Below are 22,608 nucleotides of genomic sequence, written 5' to 3' on the forward strand. Positions count from 1 at the left end.
AAATTTCGTCATCCCACGTCTTTGTTGTACTTGAGCATATAAAAAATTTAACCTTATTAACTTGTCAAGAATATATTGAATTCAAGTGGGTCATGCGTATCAATTTCTTTGACTTTAGCTTTGTATAAAATAGTCTAGCACCTCTAAATGAGACGAAACGCCAATATTTTCATTAATGACATTATTAGACCGAAGTAAATTTATGGTCACCGATAAACTATATTTTCTACCATATTTACTTATACGAGGAAATATTTGATTTTAGTTCAACAAATGTAGAGATATAGAGATTTGAACTTCCGACCAAAGGAAAAGAGAACAATGTCAACTACTCCAATAAGAAACTTGGCATAATGTCTCATCTCACTCGAGTTTTGGAGTCGTACACAACACCTAAAAGGTAAGAGCTTTTCTAAGAACAAAATAACATCATCATATCGGTTCGGTTTGGTTCAATTTGAACTAAATTAAGAGAATTAGTGAAACTAAAGCGGGTGGTCGTCTTGAAGTGCAAGAGGAACAGTTGGTCTCCAAGTTGTTCCATTAGGGCCATCCATTAGAGCAATTCCAACAGCAGCTAGATCAGTCCTGATTGTATCAGACTTTTCATACTCCTTATTCTTTCTTGCTGCATTCCTTTCTTCTATCTTCTGTACAACTTGTTCGTTCGTCATCTTTGCGCGCGTTAAGGCCTTTTCCTTCAGCTGTTGCAGAGCCTGTGCCAACAAAATTGTTCAGTTTGTTTCCAAATAAACGTACCAAAGCCAGCTAGAGAGTGATAAGGCAAGAAGTTTCTGTTAAGTTATCAGTTTCTGAAGGGTGAGATCTACTCTTTCACTTGGGGTCGGAGATTCAAATCTCCACCCGCCACCCGCCACTCGCTACCCGCTTGTTGTAAGAGATTTAACTATATATTGAAGTTCACAAGATTGAATTACAGTGACACCAATCGGTTTCTACCTCGGAGTAACTTGCAGGCATCAGCCCTAAGATGGACAACACATTTCCTATCATCTTCTCCAGAGCTGCAAGAGATTCCATTCGAAATTCCTGCTTCTTTCCCTGTATGGATTTGAATTACACATGTTACAAAGAATAGAAACGTATGTCAAAGCAGCATCGTCAGTGTATATTAACCGTTTTGCTTTCAGGCTTGAAATTTTTTTAGATAAATAAAATAAATAAGTGAATCTCCGTAGATGACAACAATGTAGAAACCTCCCACTAGCAGACGCGTTCTAAAAATTTGAGAGAAAACCAAAAGGGAAAATCCAAAAAGGACAATATATGCTAGCGGTGGGCTTGGGCTGTTACAAATGATATCAACATGGAGCAATGTGCCAGCGAGAAGGCTGAACCCCGAAGGAGGGTGGACATGAGGCGGTGTGCCAGCAAGGACACTGGGTCTCGAAGGGAGGTGGATTGGGAGGTCCCACATCGATTGGAGGAGGTAATGAGTGCCAACGAGGACGCTGGGCCCCGAAGGGAGTGGATTGTGAGATCCCACCTCGGTTGGGGAGGAGAACGAAACATTTTTGATAGGGGTGTGAAAACCTCTCCCTAGCATACGCATTTTAAAAAATCTTGAGGGGAAGCTCGAAAATGAAAACTAAAAAAGGACAATATCTGTCAGCGGTGGGCTTGGACCATTACATACCGCAACGTCAACCAAAAGATAATGTTGAATGAAACACAGGTTTGCTGAAGCCTAAGATAAGCATGTTTTCTATACGAGAAGCTGTACTATATACTCATAAAGCTAACCATTGACATTATCAGATTAAATTGAGCTACACTTATATCCAATACCTTGCGAGTATGTAACAAATCATTGATAATTTTCAACGGATCCGATAATGCTGCTAAAACCACAGGCGTGTGAATATCATCGGACATCGAGGTCAGGAAAACGTTGTAGAATTTGTTGATTTCTTCCACCAAACTCGGAGGGATGGAACTCCTCAAACTTGATTCATTTTGCTGGCTAATAACAGTTCTACAGTCATCAAGAGTCTGCAACCATTCAAATTCAGTGAAATCAAAAAGATATTGATTTCTAAGATAAAAGACATTTGAGCATCTATGTGCATTGGCTACGCCTGTTCTTGGAAGCGTCTACTTAGTCATGATAGCAGTGGCAACGGCTGTATAACTATAATTTCTCATCATGAAAAACTGTATGCTGTAGTACCTGATAGATGTAAAAAATGCGATCCGAAGCACTTTCGAGCAGTAAATCAGAGTAGTTGATTGGAGAACGATAATGTGTCCCCAACAAAAAAAGCCTCAAAGCCAGTGGATGGTAAAGATCTATGACCTGGAAATTTATAGTTATGTTATGGACCCGATTACGAAATACGTGATAGAAGGGGGAGTCTAAATGAAAAAAAATTCGAGGTCTACCTGCCGAATGGTGAAAAAGTTCCCAAGAGATTTAGACATTTTCTCCGAGTCAATAGTCACAAAACCATTATGGACCCAGTAGCTTATATTACTCGTTCTGCAAGCGGCACAGCTCTGAGCTATTTCGTTTTCATGGTGGGGAAAGACAAGATCCATCCCTCCACCATGTATATCAAAAGAATACCCTAGATAAGCTGCACTCATGGCACTGCACTCTATATGCCATCCAGGCCTCCCAGGACCCCAGGGACTCGCCCAAAATGGCTCCCCCTCCTTTGCAGACTGCATGATATCACAGGACTTCAACAATAATACATAAACAGGACACATTTGTGAGCGATACGTAAGGCGAACTATCCAACAATTTTAAAGTTTTGTGTTTATCTTTTTCGGTTACACCGATGAGGCAATTGAACTGTACCTAAGATTTATCCAACCCTTTCATTTAGTGAATGTCATTGATTGATGCTATGCATGCAACACTTAACAATAATACAAAGCAACCAGATTGACCTTCCATAAAGCAAAATCAGCCGGGTTTTTCTTCCTGGAGTCCACAGCAACCCGCTCTCCAGCTCGATTATCCTCTAATTTTCGCCCAGACAATAGGCCATATTCTGGAAATTTGTCCACATTAAAGTACACATCACCATCGACACGATAGGCATACCCATTATCAAGAATCTGTCAAGACACAAGAGAAACACTTAATGGCTTGTCACACACACACCTGCCTCCCCTTCCAGAATCAAGTGTAAGACAAGAAAGACACACAGAGCATAAAAGAAGCCAATAAGTGAACAAGATATACTTATTAAAACAAAAGATGGTTTTATGGCGAAAATCAAGATAATATGATTGCCTGATAGCTTCTATCAAATGAGGACGACCAATCAACAAAAAATTTACCTGCTTTATCATGTCAATGATCTGGGGCATGTGGTCCGAAACTCGGGGTTCAACTGAAGGAGACAAGCAATGAAGATACCTCATATCCTGACAGAATTCTTCACAGTAACGTCTACTTAAATCAAGCGGATCTTCCCCCAACTCATTTGCTCTAGCAATTATCTACAGAATTTGAAAAGTGCAGACTCAGGATCCTGTCATAGCATTGTGAAAAAAAGTTGGTACCAACATTTAAAAAGAAAAAACATCATACGAACAAGCATTAAACAAGGGAAAAAGGTTCCAGTTGGCTACATGGAACAAAAGTGACAATGGGAATATATCTCCTAAGATGTAGGATTTAGCAACGAGGAAGATAGACTAAAACAAGTTACATTTGACGAGAAAACACTTATCCAATGGAGGAAAATCATGGAAATGGTGCCCAAGGTATACTCTAAGCTGAGAAATTTAGCCCTCTTTACTAAAGGATGGTGCAATTATGTAGCGAACGACTGCTTATGAAACTAGGAGCCATGTGATAGCAACAATGAAAGAAACCATAGAAAGTAACTCAAATTCATAATGCATTTTCATTCACTATCACAAAGCAGAGACTTAATCCCATAAATTTTGTACCTTGATCATTATTTACATATATGTTCTTCCTGAAAATTAAACTTCATTAGGCACTCCAATTCAGCAACCAATTGCAGTATTCAATAACCTCATCTAGAGAGACACACCCGTTAACTATATATGAGCAAAGAAAAGGAAAGCCATCGCTAAAGCAGATGTGCCTAACAAATTACAGAATCAGGCAAAAAGTAATTGAAAGGGGAAAAAGAAGTTCAACCCAATTTCGTTCTCGGTCTTCTTGGTATTATTAATCTCACTCCCTAGAAGGAAGAGGCAAAGTACGTGCAAGGGAGGCAACAATTTAAGCAAGGAAAAATGCAGTTTGTTACATAAATGGCACCATTTTAGCAAATTCACTCACTTTGTCATCCACATCGGTGAAATTGCGAACATAAAGAACTTCGTATCCCAAATGCCTCAAATATCTGGTTACAATTCAACACAGACTACCAAATCATTACAAAAACGGGAAAAAAAGAACATTAATTCATCATTTCCAGACAAATAAAATGGTAAATTAGTTTACCAGTCTGTTCTCTCAGCAGTCACGAGTGTCTATAATTGAGGAAAAAAAAAAAAAAAAAAAACAGGCAAAACCTAGAAAGAGAAACTACCTGTAGAGAACATCGAATGTAACATAAACACGCGCATGGCCGATATGGCTGAGATCATAGGCAGTGACACCGCACACATACATGCCTACTTTGCCTTCTACCTTGGGCTTGAACACCTCCTTCTTCCTACTCATTGTATTGTGCAGCCACAGTTCCGACGAGGAACTCTCATGTCTAACGCCGCCGATTTCTTTGTGGTTCTGCGCACTGACCGGGGGCTGAGATGAGCTCGGAGAAGAAGTGAAACAAGCGAAACATCTCGCAGGCTTGAAGAATGGAAAATGAGAATGGCGGTGAGCTCTGCGGAAAATCGCCTGAGAGATTGAAACTGGGGAGAATCGAGTGAACGATAATGGGCTGTAGAACTTAAGGAGGGAAGCCATTTTTGGTGAGTTATTGGATTTTGTCGCTGCCCCGTATGCCTTTCTTCTGGTTCCGGCGCGGGTTTAATACGTTATCCGCAATTGTGAACTCGGACTTTTAACTCACGAGTTGACTCGCACATTTCTGAGGTTCGCCTTTTCTTCGTGGAACTTTTTATTTTTATTTTTATTTAACACCTTTAATTAATTAGTGTTGACTTTTATTTTTTATTTTTTATTTTTATTTTTTATGATCGAATATATTCACCTTTTTTACATGGATCCCGACTCACTTTTTTACATGGATCCTCTTGAGTCGTGTCAGGTTAAGAGAATGAGTAACTCGATTACAAAGGACAACTTGATTCAACTCATCCATTATATCTTGGGTCAGAGGACAACTTGATTCAACTCATCCATTATATCTTAGGTTAGAAGGCACGGATCCTTTTGAGTCAAGTCAGGTTAGAAGAATTAGTAACAGTAACTCTAGACAACTTAATTTAACTCATACGCATGGATCCTCTTGAGTTGGGTCAGGATAGGAGAATGAGTAACTCGATTATAGAGGACAACTTAATTCAACTCATCCCTTATATTTTGGGTTGGAACGCACGGATCTTTGAGTCGGGTCAAGTTAGGAGAATGAGTAACTCGATTATAGAGGACAATTTAATTCATCTCATCCCTTATATTTTGGGTTAGAACGAGTTGAGTCATTCAATTCGACAAACAATAGACCAACTGGGATCTAGCGTTTCACGAGTTTGACGACCATAACGTAAACTATCTGGGGTTGTAACCGGCAGACACGATAAACATCAAGAGAGATTGGCTGTGTTTGGATAAGGTGAAATATGAAGAAATATTACAACTGAACTATCAAAATAATGTTTAGTCCCAATTGGGTAACAAATATGATGGTCGTTTACATAACTCTGATAAGAGACTCGTTAAGAATAATAATGAAATCCAGATCAAAGTAATACCTAATAGAAATGATTTCTCAGAATGGCAACATCAGAGAAACTAGAACATTACGCTCATTTGCTTCAACTGTTAGAAATCCCGAGTCCTTCCTGCAGGAGTTAGACGCGTTTGAGCTGGGGATGTAGTCGAGATATCGATATCGATATCAAAATCGATCCTTTTAGCTGCTCTGGCCAGCCCCAGGTAGCAAGCTTGATAAGGTTGGGACGCCTTGGTTCCTCATTTCTTCTTGTGCTCTCCTCATTTCTTCAGGATCTGATCATCAGAATATTGCAAAATCTCGCAGTTAGAGACAGAATCATCCTTTATTTCGGGGGTTTGGGGGGTAGAAAGACAATCATTCATTTATGAAAGAATTGAATTCGATCAAGACATTTCTATTTGGAAGTTTAATTGATTGGGGAGTGGAACCAATAATATGAACTTTCCCCATTTGATTTCTTATGATGAATCGAATGAAGTTGCAATTTCATCGAGAGGGCAAGCAATTAGAGCAACATAACTTCCACCAACAGATTTGGCATGAGAAAATCTCATCCATTAAAGTAATAAAATTGAAATGGCATTGCCAAGTCTCGTGCAAAGTGGAAACGTTGGAAGAATTTTTCATCAACACATTGCCAAAGAAATTTCAAAGAGAGAATTAACATAGAACCCTTTGTATATAAATATAATACAGCTTACCCTATATATTCTCAAGATGGAATAAGAACACGATAATAGGTTAAATGACGAGATTAGTCCCGAAACTTTCAAGTCTGTATCTATTGGTCTCTAAATTTTCAAAAGTATTTAATAAATTCATGAAATTTCAACTTTGTGTCCACCAAGATCTCGAACTTTAAAAAATATTTAATAATATCCTTGAACTTCAATTTTGTGTCCAATTGATCCTTAAATTTAAAATTGTGGGCTTAATAGGTAATTGACCTATTTAATATTTTTTGAAATCCATGAATCTACTCGATACAAAATTGATAACTTAGGTTCCTACCGACATTAAATGAAAGTTTTGACTATTAAACACTTTTGAAAATTTAGGGACCAAATGAACACCAAAAAAGTTCATAATAATATAAAGGAAGAAAGAACTATTAGCAGCACAAGAATTTGCCATTCAACAGCCAGTAAAAGGTTTAGAGGCATAAATAGGATGAGCAAATGAGTGCGTACCTATGTTCTCCATTAACTTGGGCATCAGGAATACAACAATTAGCATGAATCCCACCATCAGACCCATAGGACTTTTCACAACAGACATTATGGAGAACGGTTCCCGAATCTATAATACAAAGAGATTGAGTAATAATGTGAGATCAAAGATAAAATTCAATAACTTATAGTCCTTAAAAAGAGGGAAAAAAAAAAAGAAAAAAAAAGAGGAGCTTAGGTTGAACCAACCTCATAATACTCTTCATCCCTTAAAGGCTCTAAAACAAGCTCACTCAATGCCCGCCTGTTCTCTGTTAGGGCTGCCTGAACCTTACCTGGGTTTCTGGCACTCACATCAACTCGAACCTAAGGAATAAATAGAAAAGGAAAAAAAAAAAGAGTCACATGAAACCAGATTTGTAGAAAAACTGATACCCGATGGATGATAAAGAAAACCCACGGGAGAAAATAAATAGCCCAATGCAGCCACTTCAAGCAGATGGGTTCCTGCTGGCACATTATAGCTGTAAGAATTGAAGTTAAGGAATTACAGAAACCTCAGAAAATTGGAAGGCCAAATTTTTTAGCTTAACTATCCAAAATAATAATAACACTAACCACTAGGAAGCAAAGAACAAAATAAAATCAAATGCTACATCCAGTTGAGGATTGTATAAATGATCCGAGCAGATCATTCGAGTCCCAAAAAGAGCAAAGCAGAAAATGAAATCCTGTGCGGAAACAAGCCTAAAAGTAATAAAACTCATTAACTTTAAGCATTTTAAATTAACTAAAACATAAAGAGGATACAATGAAAAGTATCCATCGGGCCTCAGGAAGGTAACTCTTTGTCCACCATTAAGTATGACTTTAATGTTTGATATTTTTCCAGGAAGTCCATATTCTTTAAGTGCGTTCCCTGCCAAAAATTCAACAGTATGCGTTAGTTCATAGTACAACGACAATCATCTAAACATAGAATCTCAAGCAAATATAACATTCATTTTGAACATTTTCATCTTCGCAATGCAGAACTGTAAAGCGGATAGATTTTTCTAACATACTAGTCACCCCTAGGGATTCAATATGGACAAAAGTAAGAGGAATGCTAAGTAAAAAGTAGGTGCGTACATGCCTCATGTGAAGGGGTGAAGAAACATAGTTGTGTTGCCTCTCCTCCAAAAGGAGAGCTTTATGAGGACCTACAATAGTAAGGTAGGGGTCTGCAAATCTTTTTTCCTCGTTTCAAATCTATGCTAACACGACACCCAGATGCAGATAATATATTCCAGAATTATCAAAGCAGCATCACTATTTTCATGTGGAGACCTCGAGTACATGGTGGAGGGAAATAATTTATATTAAGGATAAAGGATCCACATTGCTTAGTCCTATGGTCATGCTGCAATTCTTGGCTCACAACTTATACCTTAACCTTCCAGGAGACCCTAGCAGTAAGGACTTTTTTAATCTATAGCAGGAAAGATTCAGAGTAATTTAAATTTAGCTCATTAGGAAAAAGATTCTGGTAATTATTCAAAACTTGTAGAATTTTGGTCAGTCGTAAGATAATATTTCTTCCATTGCCAAACTAAGAAGTACTTCTGGTAATTATCAATACCAACGGAAGAATCTTTTTAATCTCCTCCATATTAGGTTCAGATATCTTCACTTCACTTCGCTTCTGTAATTCTCGTTTTCCAACGAATAACTTTCTTTAAGTTACAAAAAGAAGTAACAAATCTACAACTACCTCGAAGCTGAATATCAAAATACATTCACAACTTGTAGAATAAGAAAAAGAAGCAACGTACTTGAAATTTTCACCCGACCATAGATAGTGTATCCATCGCCGGACCTGCGAAATGCAACAACGAGATTAGAAGACAATAGAAAGTAATAATGACGCATTCTAGTTCCACGGAATCGTCGATCATTAGTTTCAATCTTCACCAATTCATGTTCCTGACGAGCCGAGCACAAAGTCACGGTGAATTAAAGACAAGGACTGAGACCTACCCAGGGGAAATCGCATGCGACGGAGATAACAGAGAGAAGAATAATTGGAGTGAAAGCAAGAGAATGAAAACTTGAGATCGCATTATTGAAGATTCTGCAATGGCGGGAGCTTCGGAACAGGGAAGATCTCGCGGTTCTTCTTGTTCTTTGCCGAGTGTTGTAGAAAGAAAGAACGGATACCTGATTTTACTCCATCCCTCTCCCTCTCGATCCCATCTGATTTTATTTTGAGGGATAAATTAATTTAACTTTTAATAATATAATATATATATATATATAATCTTGTATTTAATTATATTTTACCACGATAATAAAACAATAATTCAACTTATTTAAACATTAAAATATTATAATCTCCATCAAAAAGTTTAAAATTCAAATATGTTATTAATATTTTTTTTTATTAAATAGGGTCATATATTTTAAAATATATATCAATTAAATAATTTTAAATTATATATTTAAAATTTTATTAAATATTTTTCAAAATTTAATGATATATGAATCACCACTAAAAGTTTAAAACATACTTCCAATTTAACCTTTTGCTTATTAAAAAATTAGTTTTTAATCTGACTTTTGTCGTGACAAAAACAATATTATTTATTAAAATTTAGTCTCTCTATAATTTAAATTTAGAATAATTAAGTTTGATATTTTAAAATTATTAAATAATAAATAAATTCGATATTTTAAAATTATTAAATAATATATAAAGTATTTAATGCTTAAAACTAATATATGAATTCAAATTTTTAATAGAATAAAAGATTAAATGCGCTTATTTTCAATAATATATATATATATATCAAAGGAACGTTTAAATCTCTCATCGTTTACTGAATAGACCCTGAACTCCATCTATATTACCTTTTTTTGCTCGATACTCAACCAAAAAAATGCATGGATTGAGCTCAAAAGAGAGCGCGAGCAATATCAATTAGTTAAAGGTAAAGATTACGTTGAGGAAATTAATGACATAAATTTTCTTATTACATCAAGGGCTCAATACCCAAATAAGACCAAAAAGAGTCAAATTTCAACTTAATTTACACAACCATTGGTAAAATAAAACACAAGTAGAATTCAATCATCTATGGTTTATGCAAATGCTATTTTCTTGACCCAAAATTGCAGATTTTACAGGTTTCAATCAGAATTTACATTGCAATTCAATTGATGAAGGAGAGAGGATTTCATATCACTCATGAAAGAATCTTACTTTTCCGTGTTGAGAACGCCAAGACGATGATCATCGTCAAATGCTACAACCCCAGCTTCTTTGAGAACCATCCCGAAAGATTGGCGATAACAAATCCTGCAAATACCTGCAAACCAGAAGTATATTGTGAGATCCCATATAGGTTGAAAAGGAGAACGAACCATTCTTTATAAGACGTGTTTTAAAAATCCTGAGAGGAATCCCGAAAGGAGAAGCCCAAAGAGGACAATATCTGTTAACAGTGGGCTTGGGTTGTTACATATACAATAACTCATCTCCACACGATATCGATACAAGATAATACCAGATCCCTACACTATTTGAAGATTTGATTGTAACGATTCTTTTAGTTCGAGAGATCCCAAAAGTAGTAAATATATAGTGACATGACTCAAAGACAGTCATTCTATAGAACTCGAGAACCTCGATGTTTACAGATGCTAATCTATTGGTACATCAATGGTAAGATCATAAAGGTAGGTAGTTACCTGGGTCGAGCCAAGGATGTAAACCGCTGAGTAGTGACGACCATGGATCAACATGTCAGCCAACATCGCAAGCGGTATGGTGAGCGACATGCCCAACGTTGCCACCAGTGGTGTAGTCCAAACGACGCAGAGTGCCCTGGATACAATAGAACAGGTTCGGTGTGAGGATCCATTGTGACAAGTGAATATAACACTTTGGTAGGCTTAACTTGATTCGACATACCAGAAGTAATCAGAAAGTACGCTTCCGATAAACCCGTTAGCGAGAACGACTTCTTCTGTTCTAAGAGAGTGAGGAATCGAAAACTTGGGTTCTATTCCCAAGGCTGTCAATGGCCAAACTGAAACAAAGTTGAAGAAAAAAGACATGAACGAAGGAACCTCAATTGAACACATTGTCTCAAATCAGATTGCTTGAATAACGTATCAAATGATTGTTAGTAAACGTTTCAAAGATACAATGCTATTCAGCCATTCGTGGCTCAATGAAAGAAGCTATGTCCCCAAGCCCCCTGCTAGTAGATATTGTTCGCTTCAGCCTATTACGTATTGTCGTCAGCCTCACGATTTTAAAATACGTCTACTAGGGAGAGGTTTTCACACCCTTATAAGGAATGCTTCATTCCCCTCTCCAACTGATATGAGATCTCACAATCCACCCCCCTAGGGGGCCAGCGTCCTTGCTGGCATACTGCCTGGAGCCTGGCTCTGATACCATTTATAACAACCGAAGCCCATCGCTAGTAGATATTGTCTGTTTCAGCCCGTTACATATCGACATTAGCCTCAAGATTTTAAAACGCGTCTACTAGGGAGAGGTTTCTACACTCTTATGAGGAATGCTTCGTTCCTCTCTCCAACCAATGTGGGATCTCACAATTAACCCCCTTGGTGACCCAGCGTTATAAGGAATGCTTAGGGTTAAGGGTTTAGGGTTTAGGGTTTTCACACCCTTATAAGGAATGCTTCATTCCCCTCTCCAACTGATATGAGATCTCACAATCCACCCCCCTTGGGGGCCAGCGTCCTTGCTGGCATACTGCCTGGAGCCTGGCTCTGATACCATTTATAACAACCGAAGCCCATCGCTAGTAGATATTGTCTGTTTCAGCCCGTTACATATCGACATTAGCCTCAAGATTTTAAAACGCGTCTACTAGGGAGAGGTTTCTACACTCTTATGAGGAATGCTTCGTTCCTCTCTCCAACCAATGTGGGATCTCACAATCAACCCCCTTGGTGACCCAGCGTCCTCGATGGCACACTGCTCGAAACTTGGCTCTGATACCATTTGTAACAGTCCAAGCCCACCGCTAGTAGATATTGTCCGCTTCAGCCCGTTATATATCGACATCAACCTCACGGTTTTAAAATGAGTCTACTAGGGAGAGGTTTCCACACCCTTATAAGAAATGTTTCGTTCCCCTCTCCAGTTGATCTAATGAGCCAACATTTAAAGAATGCTAAAGGAATCTTTCCGAATCCAATACGACAAAATCCAATCTTAAGTGGAAACGAGAACATGACATAAATTTATGCAATCTACTTAATGGGTTATAGAAAGAATATCAATAAACTTACTTACCTAGCCACCAAAGTGTAACGAGTGTGAAAAGACCAATGTATCCAAACAATTTTTGCACATCAACCCTTTCTCCTTCTTCACCAGCAAACTTCTTGAGAAGCACTACAGAAGAAATGAAGTAGTCGAATCAATAGTTATACGCCAATCTGAAACATAGCGAGAAGTATACGCATTTATTACCGGTAAATAGCCCATACGACACAGCCGAGAGTAAACCAAAAAGATCTCCAATGAGAGAGTGTTCGTTGCTGCACCACAATATTAACCATCAAGGATGAAAGAAGTTCCTCACATAACAAGGCTAATAAATTCATCAGAAACGAGATATCTCGAGTTATCGATGACAGAGGCTCTAGCTCGACTCCACTACCAAGCAATGGTTATAAGGATGGTGTAATTTCTTAGGTAAATGTTACAAAATTTTAAATGCCTCATGCTTTACCAATGAATCATAGCTATATATTTCAAGTGAGGAGCAATGAGACAAAATTACACGAAAGAAAGATCGGATACATACTCGGAAGCAGTTAGTTGTGACTCATCAGCAGCCCAAGTTTTACCGAGCGTTGTCATAACAACACCAGCCATACTGACAAAGACAGCAACGACTTTGACCATATTTAATGAATCTTGGCCAAGAGCAGCACCAATGAACAGAGTAAAAAGTCCAGAAGTAGAGGATAGAACTGTTGTACTGGCGACACTCGTCCGTGCAAGTGCAGCATTTGATAGATACTGCAAAAAGAGAGAGTGTTAGGACTTACCATTGAAGATTCTTATTGTGATTGCAGAGATTTATGCATTACAAATGCGTTAAGGATGCAAATGCAAGAAACATAAATGATTAATGCCAATGCCTCCACACGGCTCAGTCCGAGATTGACATTATCCCATGTTAATTTGAGGTTTCCCAAATAAGATTCCACTGTGAGATCCCAAATCGATAGAAGAGGGGAACGAGTGCCACCGAGGACACTAGGCCCCTAAGGGGGTGGATTGTGAGATCTCACATCGGTTAGAAAAGGGAACGAAACATTCTTTATAAGGGCGTGGAAACCTCTCCCTAGCAGACGCGTTTTAAAACCTTGAGTGAAAACCAGAAGGGAAAGCCCAAGGAGGACAATATCTGCTTGCGGTGGGCTTGGGATGTACAAATGGTATCAGAGACAGACACCGGGCAGTGGACCAGCGAGGACGCTGAGTCTCGAAGGGGGGTGGATTGTGAGATCTCACATCGATGGAAGAGGGGAACGAAACATTCTTTATAAGGGTGTGGAAACCTCTCCCTAGCAGACACGTTTTAAAAAAAAGTTAGAGATGTATGTTAACTTGCCTCGGTTACAAACCAGATGGGGGCAATGTAAAATCCATATGCAGCAATTTCCTTGTTAGTAAGCTCTTTCTCTTGTTTCAATATATATGGATCATCTTTGTTTCTAGAAACCAGGGGGCTTTCTTCTTCAGCATGAGTTGAAAAATCAGCATCACTGTCTTTTCTAGTGAAACTCCCCTGAAGTTCCACATCCAAGTTTGTGTCCGCTCCACTGTGTTTTAGAGCACAAGTCTCACCGAAGCTTTCTGCATTTTTACCACTTTTAGAAGAGTGGTTTTTTACCAAATTACAAAACCAATCCTTAAGGAATGCTATTGGGAGGTAAACTACCATGAGAGAAGCTCCGAGGTATGTTATGGCAAAAGGCTGCTTATAAGCGGTAAAAATGTCCTGCAATAAAAGGGAAACGAAAAGTAAGAAAATAAACAAAAGTAAAGCCTTGGTCCTACCCTGCACACACGCAGATTAGTGCATAATAACAAAAGTTAATCATCGAATGGCTTCATGCCTCAAATGTCACCATTGAATCACCAGCTAACTATCGGTAAGGTAAATAACCATTAATGATGTAACGACCCAAACCCACCGCTAGCAGATATTGTCTGTTTTGGGCTTCCCCTCAAGTTTTTTGACACGCATCGGCTAAGGAGAGGTTTTCACACCCTTATAAAGAATGTTTCGTTCCCCTCTCTAACCGATGTGGGAACTCACAATCTAGCCCCTCCGAGACTAGCGTCCTGGCGCTCCTTCATCTCTCCAACCGATGTGGGATCTCACAATGTACCCCCCTCCGAGACCAACGTCCTGGACTCATTCCTCTCTCTAATCGATGTGGGATCTCACCCCCTTCGTGGCCTAGTGTCCTCGCTGACACTCGTTCCTCTCTCCAATCGATGTGGGATCTCACCCCCTTCGGGGCCTAGTGTCCTCGCTGAGAGAGAGGTTTCCACACCCTTATAAAAAATGTTTCGTTTCCCTCTCCAATCGATGTGGGATCTCACAATCTACCACCCTTCGGGACCAACGTCCTCGTTGGCACTCATTCCTCTCCCCAATCGATATGGGATCTCACCCCCATCGGGGCCTACTATCCTCGCTGAGGGAGAGGTTTCCACACCCTTATAAAAAATATTTCGTTTCCCTCTCCAACCAATGTGGGATCTCACAATCTACCACCCTTCGGGGCCAGCGTCCTCCTTGACACTCATTACTATCTCTAATCGATGTGGGATCTCACCCCCTTTGGGCCCTAGTGTCCTCACTGAGGGAGAAGTTTCCACACCCTTAAAAAGAATGCTTCATTCCCCTCTCCAACCAACGAGAAATCTCACAAATGAACTATTTGAAATAACCATATAAGAACTCCTTAAAAAATTAAAAGTCCACCAACAATATGTTATCAGCTTGCAAATGGAAGTCCTAGCAGAGAATATCAAGACCTGAGGAGTGTCCTGATTTCAGAATCTCCAAAGCAGGTCAACAAATCATTGAAAACACGTCCAAGTCTCTTAGCTACAACAGAGTAAATGGAAACCCCAACCAACAACAAACCATTCCGCAAACAAGCTCTAAATACTTAATAAAAACAGAATCCCAAAACAAAATGCAGAACAGAGTTCCAAGCTAAGAATCAAAACGAAACCACCTCACAATTACAAAACCCAACTAAGCTGCAAACAACTCAAGATCTTGCACTTCTAACTCGAGTACAAAACCAAAACGAAAAAAGGGAGCGAACACAAACCTGAGTCACTTCGGCAGAGGTTACCCATATAATCACAACAGTCACTATGAGGAACAATCCAGCCTTATACCTCCAACCCATTCGAAAAACACAAAATCCAGATAGAAAAACCACGAAATTCGAAAAGGGATCCGCGACCTTCTTGCAGATCTCCGAGCTCGATTCAAATTAAGTGATGAAGAATCGGAAAACGTGAAATAAACGGATCTAGGATGTGGGGAAAGTGTTATGGGTTGGTGAGAAGAATAACGAGGGCCTGAAGAGGGTGAAGGTTGAAGTTCTAATGGATGGATTGTTGAAGAATGAAGAAAAGATTTGATTTAGAACTAATTTATCGGTGGTTACTTCCGGTTTATCCCTCTCTTATCTCGCTCGGTCGCCGTTCCGCCAACCTGTCCCGGCTTTTAATTGTAGTTTCGTCAGCACCAAAAAACCGGCGATCATTCAATTCCGCGTTTCTAGCTTCTTTTTTTTTTTNATTTTAATATAAAGCGAAATCATACCTTTTCTTTTTTTTATCTCAGTTTAATAAATATTCGCAATGATTAATTAATTTCCGGATAAATTAATTAAAATTTCCTTAGATTTTATATTTTATCTTTAAAAAAAATATCATTAATTTTTAAAATTTTCAATAATATCCTAAATTAAAATAGGAGAATTTTAGTTAAATTAATACAAATACCTTTGTATGTGGTTTGAGAAAAGCTGATAAATTTTTAAAACTTTTAATAATACCTTTAAACATTCAAAGGATTCTCTAAATATTTTTTTCTTAGTTTTGGAGAAAAATTATTAATACTTTATTTTTAAAAAATTCAAAATATGTTTACGGGTAATTTTAAGTTTTAAAAAAATACACATAAAATTTGAAACGTAGAATACCCTTAACCTCTATAAAAAAATAAGTTTAAAAAAGTTTTTATCGTCAATATATAGACAAAAATCATCCATGACATCTCATATATTATTTTTTGAAATTTATTGATATTTTTGAAATGAGTATTTTAATCAATTGAGTTATACATGCATTTATAGATATTTATCTAACTCGTCGGTAAGGGACGAGGCAGAAAATTCTCGTTTACACGAGGATGAGATACGAAGAGGAAAAAATTTTCTACCATTGAATGAACGAGACCCAAAACTAGAATCATATTCTTATTTCTGTCTGGTTAGTCTTCTTATGTCTTATTTTTTTATATATAAATAAAAATATATTTGAACAAAACTAATTTATTTTATTATTTTAAAGGAATTTAGGTTTAGGCATATACCGAAATTAATATGTTAGAGGTTTAAATTGACCATTCAATAAAATAAAATAAAAAAGAAAAAAGAATATATATATATATATATATATATATATATATATATATATATATATATATATATATATATTATTTTAGTTAATTATCTCAAATTTAAAAAAGAAAAAAAAAAGGAAAAAGACGACATGGACTCCGAAGAAGCTGGAAACCATTAGGCGAGTCCACGTGGCATAAAAACGCAACCGTTAACGGGAAACCAAGTACCACAAAGGCTCAAACGAAAAGAGACGCCAAATCAAAGAAAAGAACCAATTCGTCTTCTTCTTCTTCTTCTTCTTCTTCGATTATGGAACAAATCCTGACTCCCACGTTCTTCTCGTCCGCCATTTCTTCATTGCCTTTCCTTCCGGAGATGACATTCGCCGCCGCACAGCTTGGCTATTAGCTTCCTTCTTCTTCCTCTGTTTCGTTTGCCTTTGGTTTTCTCCGGTCTCTCTCCGAATCTTCCCTCATGTCGTTCTTTTCTGGTATCTTCCTCGGCGTTGTTGTCGGAGTTTTACTGATTATCGCTCTTGCTCGCGTCGGGAATATACGTGCCAAGCATCGCTCCGATTTGGTATCTCTCTTTTGCATATTCTTCGTTCCGCTTTGCCCTTGGTTCGATGCAATGCTCTGTTCTTATACTTTTTCGCGTTTTAGGCTAAGACTATTGCAGCATTTGCAAGGATGACGGCACAGGATTCGAGAAAAATTCTCCCCAAGGAGTTTTATCCGTCGTGGGTTGTATTTACGCAGCGACAAAAGGTTGGATCGTTTTTCTTTTTCCTTGATTAATTAGAAGATCTCATTCGATGCTAGTGTCTGGATGTACTGGAGATAGATTAACTTCAAGATTTGGAGTTACAATTTCTTTGTAATTTGCAGTTAAATTGGCTCAATCATCAGCTAGATAAAATCTGGCCATATGTCGACGAGGTAATCGAAATCTGCACATCTTTGCTGCCCTAACTCCTTAGAATATACTTGTGATCCTGGAATCGATTCGTTATTTTTCTTTTGTTATTATGTTCTGGCTTTCTATGGAATGGCGATTTACGTAGGCAGCATCGGAGCTGATAAGGAGCAATGTGGAGCCGGTTCTCGAACAATTTCGACCGGCTGTACTATCTTCTTTGAAGTTCTCAAAGTTGACCCTTGGCACTGTCGCTCCACATTTTACAGGTATTAAGTTGGTTTAATTATCAAATATTTGCAGCCATAGACCAGATTGAATACAAGTTATCACGACCTTCTAAATCAAAACAATGTGAATTCACTCATACCAATGCAAGATAGGCGTTCTGGTCTGTAGGAATTGCTGTGCTTGAAGACGAGCTAGAACCTAATGGAATAACTTTGGAGTTGGAGATGCAGTGGGATGGTAATCCAAACATTGTTCTTGACATCAAAACTAAACTCGGCGTTTCTTTACCAGTACAGGTAATAAGGAGTTTCCTATTTCTGATGGTGAAAATTAGTTTAATACACATCGGTAGGAGGAGAACGAAACATTCTTTATAAGGGTGTGGAAACCTCTCCCTAGCGCACACATTTTAAAACTTTGAAGGAAAAGCCTAAAAAGGACAATATTGGGCTTCAACTGTTACAAATGGTATCAGAGGCAGACACCGGACGATGTGCAGCAAGGAGGCTGAGCCCTGAAGGGGGGACACGAGGCGGTGTGTCAGCAAGGATGCTGGGCCTCGAAGGGGGTGGATTGTGAGATCCCACATCGGTGGGGAGAAGAATGAAGCATTCTTTAGAAGGGTGTGAAAACCTTTTCCTAGTAGACGCATTTTAAAACCTTGAAGGGAAGTTTGAAAGGGAAAGCCCAAAGAAGACAATATCTGCTAGGGATCACAGTATTCATAATAAATTCTTGGTTCTAAAGTATAGTTATTATAGCTTCTTCTCCCTCACCAATCTCCTCTCTTATTTCCTGACTTATTTATTTAGGTAAAAGATGTTGCATTCACAGGGCTTTTCAGATTAATATTCAAGCCATTGGTTGATGAGTTTCCTTGCTTTGGAGCATTGTGTTATTCTCTAAGGAAAAAGGTAAATTAAGAGAGGAAGAACATTATATATTTCTGAAGAGACTTATGTATAATGTACTCGAGACTAATGCATCAAAACTATTCATGTTCCTTCTGGCAGAAAAATCTTGATTTTAAGCTTAAGATTGTTGGTGGAGACATATCATCTATTCCTGGGGTTTCTGATGCTATTGAGGTAAATCAAACTTGTTTGATCTTTCTCGTTCTTGTTGGCAACGAACTTCTGCAGTATAAGCCAAACTGATGGACTTTTCTGTTCCAGGAAACAATTCGAGATGCTATCGAAGGTACCATAACGTGGCCGGTTCGGATGATTGTGCCCATCATAGCAGGAGATTATAGGTATGTTAAGCAACCATCGGTTGTGTTGAGGATTGTTGGGAAGGAGTCTCACGTTAGCTAATTAAACTAAGGGAATAATCATGGGTTTATAAGTAAGGAATACATCTCCATTGGTATGAGGTCTTTCGGGCTTATACTCAAAATGGACAATATCATACCATTGTAGAGATTCGTAATTTCTGCCATTAACTTTTAAGAATGTCATGCTCATGTATGTTGCTTCCTTTTATTATTTATAGCGACTTAGAGGTAAAGCCTGTTGGAACATTAGAAGTGAAGCTGGTGCAGGCAAAGGAATTAACCAATAAAGACATTATAGGAAAGTCGGATCCTTATGCTGTGCTGTTTGTACGGCCATTGAAAGAGAGAATGAAAACAAGTAAAACCATTGTAAGACAAAGTTTTTCTATTCATTTTGTTTTTGGTCTTTAATGGCTGAACTGAAACGAGTTTTTCTCTTGTTATGTCCGGTCAGAATAATCAATTGAATCCAATATGGAATGAGCACTTTGATTTCATTGTTGAAGATGCATCTACTCAGCACTTGACTATAAGAGTTTTTGACGACGAGGGAGTTCAGGCATCTGAACTTATTGGCTGCGCTCAAGTAGCATTGAAGGATCTCGAGCCTGGTAAAGTGAAGGATGTTTGGTTGAAGCTGCTCAAAGATTTGGACATCCAAAGAGATAACAAAAACAGGGGTCAGGTCAGAACTCCATGATATCTGAGTTTTCACTTTCCAGCTTAATTTGAAATGTATTGAATGGATTAATCGGTTAGGAATCACGGATCTCCAAAATGGTATGATTTTGTCCGCTTTTAGCATAAGCTCTCAACTGTGAGCTTTTCCAAAAGGCTTCATACCAATGGAGATGTATTTCTTACCTATAAACGCATAATCATTCCCTAAACGTGGGACTCCCTCCCAACAATCTACAACCATCCTCCCCTCAAACAAAGTAAAATATAGAGCCTTCCTTGAAGCCTATGGAGCCCTCTTACAGCCTCTCCTTAATCGAGACTCGACTCCTTTCTCTGGAGTACTCAAACAAAATACACCCTTTATTCGATACTTGAGTCACTTTTGACTACACTTTCGAGGCTCTCAACTTCTTTGTTCGACATTTGAGTATTCTATTAACATGACTAAGTTAAGGGCATGACTCTGATACCATATTATGAATCATGGATCTGTATGATATTGTCCATTTTGAACATAAGCTCTCGTGATTTTGCTTTGGACTTCCCTAAAAGACCTCATACCAATAGAGATGTATTCCTTACTTATAAACCTATGACCATTCCCTAAATTAGTTAACGTGGGACTCATTCCCAACCATCCACGACATAATGTACTCAACTTTTAATGGTGTACACAGGTGCATTTGGAGCTTCTTTACTATCCTTTCGGCACTGATACGGGCCGCCATAAAAACCCATTTAACCCAGATTATGCATTGACCTCAGTGGAGAAGGTTCTAAAGACGGCTCCAACTGGCTCAGAAGATGCAGGTTCTAGAAAACCAAGCTCCCCAAAGAAGAGGGATACGATTGTAAGAGGAGTGCTATCTGTGACAGTAATAGCTGCTGAAGATTTGCCTGCTGTAGATTACATGGGGAAAGCCGACCCTTATGTCGTACTGATTATGAAGAAATCCGAGACCAAGGTTAAAACGAGGGTGAGATTCTCAGTTTCAGCTTGTTCTTTCACAACATTCTTTGATTTCATCTTCATACTAATCATTCGTTTCAAATTTCTCTTGTCGTTGATAATCCTTCAAGCTGTTTGTTAATGATCGTCATTATTACTATTTCCTTAATGATATGTTAACAAGAATGAACTCTAAAATCACATTGAATGGTTTCACAAGGTTGTCCATGACACCCTGAATCCTGTCTGGAATCAAACGTTTGACTTTCTGGTGGAGGATGCATTACACGACATGCTAATGGTAGAGCTCTGGGATCATGACACTTTTGGAAAGGTAATCTTCTCCATCTCAATCAATTTTACAGCATTAATTACAGATGTGGTTTCAATATTAGTTTGATTGGTAAAACCCAGCATGCAAACTGTGAAAGAAAGAAAATATTTACCTACTAACGATTTGTTCTTTGTTCTTTGTGACGGAATCCCACCTTGGCTAATTTAGGAAATGATTATGGGTTTATAAGGAAGGAATACACCTCTATTAGTATGAGGACTTTTGGGAAAGTCGAAAGCAAAGCCATGAGAGCTTATGCTCAAAGTGGACAATATCATACTATTATGGAGAGTCGTGATTCCTGCCATAACTTTTTTTTGAATTTTCTATTTTCAAATGACTAGACGTATTTTCTAACGGTAACGGTCTAAGCCCACTACTAGCAGATATTGTCTTTTTTGGGCTTTTTCTTTCAGACTTATTCTCAAGGTTTTTAAAATGTTTAAAATGTGTAGGGAGAGGTTTCCACACCTTTGTAAAGAATGTTTCGTTCCCTTCTCCAACCGATGTGGGATCTCACGCTAACTATTAGTATGGATTGAAAAATGATATTGCAATTCTAATACTAAAACTTAAGTTAATGGCTCTATTTGATCATCAAACACTTGTGTTTAATGTTTATAACATACAGGATAAACTGGGGAGGGTCATAATGACACTGACAAGAGCGATATTGGAAGGGGAAATTCAGGACTGTTATCCACTGGAAGGAGCAAAATCAGGGCGGATTTATCTGAATCTCAAGTGGGCAGCTCAGCCACTATTCCGAGACAATTGATGAATAAGAAAATCTCCTCATTATTGATCGATGAGCCAGAAGCTGCAGCGCCTCGTCGTCAACATACTTAGGTACTTAAATTTTAATTTTAATTAAAGTGGTTGAAATACGAAGTCAGGGGTGGGGCCATTCATCTCCTCTCATCAAAACCCAAATTCTTCCATTTGTGGGCTGTGCCTAAATAGATTAGCCTTCATATTTTGTGTCATTATTTCATTCTTTTATTTGTTCTCTACTTTAGCTTTAGGGTCAAACACTAAAATAGCTCATAGTTAAGTTGTTGCTAAACGTGTTCAGAACTCTCGGTTCGTGATGGAATTGGATAACCAATTCCAATATTAAAAATTTCAATAGTCAAACTCGTAAAGTTGCTAAATGCTATAAGTATCAAAACTCTTTAGCTTTTTTAGCTACCGGTCACGATTTTCCTTTGCTATTAGATATCTCTCCTAAGTCACGAGCCTCAACTAATAGGCTCACAGAATTCTCATAGAAGTTGAAGCAGGTGAAAAAAAGTTATAAACCGCTAGTCCAAAATCAAACAGACCCATATCTTCATTCTAAAAGCGGGTATTTCTATTGAGTGAGTACATGACTTGAGTGTAATTTTTTTTTTTTTTTTTTTTTTTTTTTTTTTTTTTTAATTTTTTTTTTTTTTTTTTTTTTTGTGTGTGAATCGTTGGGTGTGGCATACTCA

General features: G+C 38.1%; 4 protein-coding genes across 8 annotated transcripts; 1 reads left to right on the forward strand and 3 right to left on the reverse strand.

The window, feature by feature from the left end:
- Positions 1–310: 310 nt before the first annotated feature.
- On the reverse strand, positions 311–4,987 carry LOC111797590 (cysteine--tRNA ligase, chloroplastic/mitochondrial-like). 5 transcript variants are annotated; one of them, XM_023680640.1, is made up of 9 exons: positions 4,545–4,987; positions 4,292–4,355; positions 3,313–3,474; positions 2,917–3,087; positions 2,404–2,685; positions 2,192–2,317; positions 1,810–2,013; positions 961–1,062; positions 311–716 (listed from the first exon to the last, which is right to left on the reverse strand). In XM_023680640.1, exons 1-9 carry the CDS (start codon positions 4,925–4,927, stop codon positions 486–488), a joined length of 1,725 nt encoding a protein of 574 aa, XP_023536408.1. In that variant the 5' UTR covers positions 4,928–4,987; the 3' UTR covers positions 311–485. The 5 variants fall into 5 exon arrangements, with proteins under 5 accessions (XP_023536408.1, XP_023536409.1, XP_023536410.1 ...); XM_023680641.1 differs by having other exon boundaries at positions 3,313–3,506; positions 4,545–4,568; XM_023680642.1 differs by lacking the exon at positions 4,292–4,355 and having other exon boundaries at positions 3,313–3,506; positions 4,545–4,631.
- A 765-nt stretch (positions 4,988–5,752) lies between these two features.
- Positions 5,753–9,285, reverse strand: LOC111796579 (ER membrane protein complex subunit 7 homolog). The gene is made up of 7 exons (XM_023679266.1): positions 9,068–9,285; positions 8,863–8,906; positions 7,859–7,967; positions 7,509–7,572; positions 7,298–7,414; positions 7,070–7,178; positions 5,753–6,151 (listed from the first exon to the last, which is right to left on the reverse strand). The coding sequence occupies exons 1-7, from the start codon at positions 9,148–9,150 to the stop codon at positions 6,057–6,059; spliced, it is 621 nt and encodes a 206-aa protein (XP_023535034.1). The 5' UTR covers positions 9,151–9,285; the 3' UTR covers positions 5,753–6,056.
- A 744-nt stretch (positions 9,286–10,029) lies between these two features.
- Positions 10,030–15,865, reverse strand: LOC111796487 (uncharacterized vacuolar membrane protein YML018C-like). The gene is made up of 8 exons (XM_023679126.1): positions 15,440–15,865; positions 13,696–14,085; positions 12,880–13,097; positions 12,543–12,610; positions 12,363–12,464; positions 11,001–11,118; positions 10,778–10,913; positions 10,030–10,395 (listed from the first exon to the last, which is right to left on the reverse strand). The coding sequence occupies exons 1-8, from the start codon at positions 15,518–15,520 to the stop codon at positions 10,333–10,335; spliced, it is 1,176 nt and encodes a 391-aa protein (XP_023534894.1). The 5' UTR covers positions 15,521–15,865; the 3' UTR covers positions 10,030–10,332.
- A 1,186-nt stretch (positions 15,866–17,051) lies between these two features.
- On the forward strand, positions 17,052–22,119 carry LOC111797328 (synaptotagmin-4-like). The gene is made up of 13 exons (XM_023680307.1): positions 17,052–17,326; positions 17,410–17,514; positions 17,635–17,685; positions 17,811–17,931; positions 18,062–18,189; positions 18,706–18,807; positions 18,907–18,981; positions 19,069–19,148; positions 19,388–19,538; positions 19,624–19,854; positions 20,528–20,827; positions 21,020–21,133; positions 21,765–22,119. Exons 1-13 carry the CDS (start codon positions 17,222–17,224, stop codon positions 21,909–21,911), a joined length of 1,710 nt encoding a protein of 569 aa, XP_023536075.1. The 5' UTR covers positions 17,052–17,221; the 3' UTR covers positions 21,912–22,119.
- Positions 22,120–22,608: the final 489 nt, after the last annotated feature.

This window comes from Cucurbita pepo, chromosome LG06 (genome assembly GCF_002806865.2).
Source record: "Cucurbita pepo subsp. pepo cultivar mu-cu-16 chromosome LG06, ASM280686v2, whole genome shotgun sequence".
Classification (NCBI taxonomy): Eukaryota; Viridiplantae; Streptophyta; class Magnoliopsida; order Cucurbitales; family Cucurbitaceae; genus Cucurbita; species Cucurbita pepo.

What these genes read in the sequence shown, in the direction of transcription:
- LOC111797590 (XM_023680640.1), bottom strand. Translation starts at nt 4,927, where the DNA reads ATGGCTTCCCTCCTTAAGTTCTACAGCCCATTATCGTTCACTCGATTC. An exon ending in TCATTGACATGATAAAGCAG is followed by an intron (nt 3,088 to 3,312) that starts GTAAATTTTTTG and finishes GTGTCTTGACAG; the next exon opens with ATTCTTGATAATGGGTATGC. An exon ending in ACTTTTTCACCATTCGGCAG is followed by an intron (nt 2,318 to 2,403) that starts GTAGACCTCGAA and finishes ATAAATTTCCAG; the next exon opens with GTCATAGATCTTTACCATCC.
- LOC111796579 (XM_023679266.1), bottom strand. Translation starts at nt 9,150, where the DNA reads ATGCGATCTCAAGTTTTCATTCTCTTGCTTTCACTCCAATTATTCTTC. An exon ending in GGGATGAAGAGTATTATGAG is followed by an intron (nt 7,179 to 7,297) that starts GTTGGTTCAACC and finishes TTTGTATTATAG; the next exon opens with ATTCGGGAACCGTTCTCCAT. An exon ending in CAAGTTAATGGAGAACATAG is followed by an intron (nt 6,152 to 7,069) that starts GTACGCACTCAT and finishes TCTGATGATCAG; the next exon opens with ATCCTGAAGAAATGAGGAGA.
- LOC111796487 (XM_023679126.1), bottom strand. Translation starts at nt 15,520, where the DNA reads ATGGGTTGGAGGTATAAGGCTGGATTGTTCCTCATAGTGACTGTTGTG. An exon ending in GTCGTATGGGCTATTTACCG is followed by an intron (nt 12,465 to 12,542) that starts GTAATAAATGCG and finishes TTTCTTCTGTAG; the next exon opens with TGCTTCTCAAGAAGTTTGCT. An exon ending in ACATCCTTGGCTCGACCCAG is followed by an intron (nt 10,396 to 10,777) that starts GTAACTACCTAC and finishes TCTGGTTTGCAG; the next exon opens with GTATTTGCAGGATTTGTTAT.
- LOC111797328 (XM_023680307.1), top strand. Translation starts at nt 17,222, where the DNA reads ATGTCGTTCTTTTCTGGTATCTTCCTCGGCGTTGTTGTCGGAGTTTTA. An exon ending in CCAAGCATCGCTCCGATTTG is followed by an intron (nt 17,327 to 17,409) that starts GTATCTCTCTTT and finishes TTCGCGTTTTAG; the next exon opens with GCTAAGACTATTGCAGCATT. An exon ending in ATAACAAAAACAGGGGTCAG is followed by an intron (nt 19,855 to 20,527) that starts GTCAGAACTCCA and finishes TGGTGTACACAG; the next exon opens with GTGCATTTGGAGCTTCTTTA.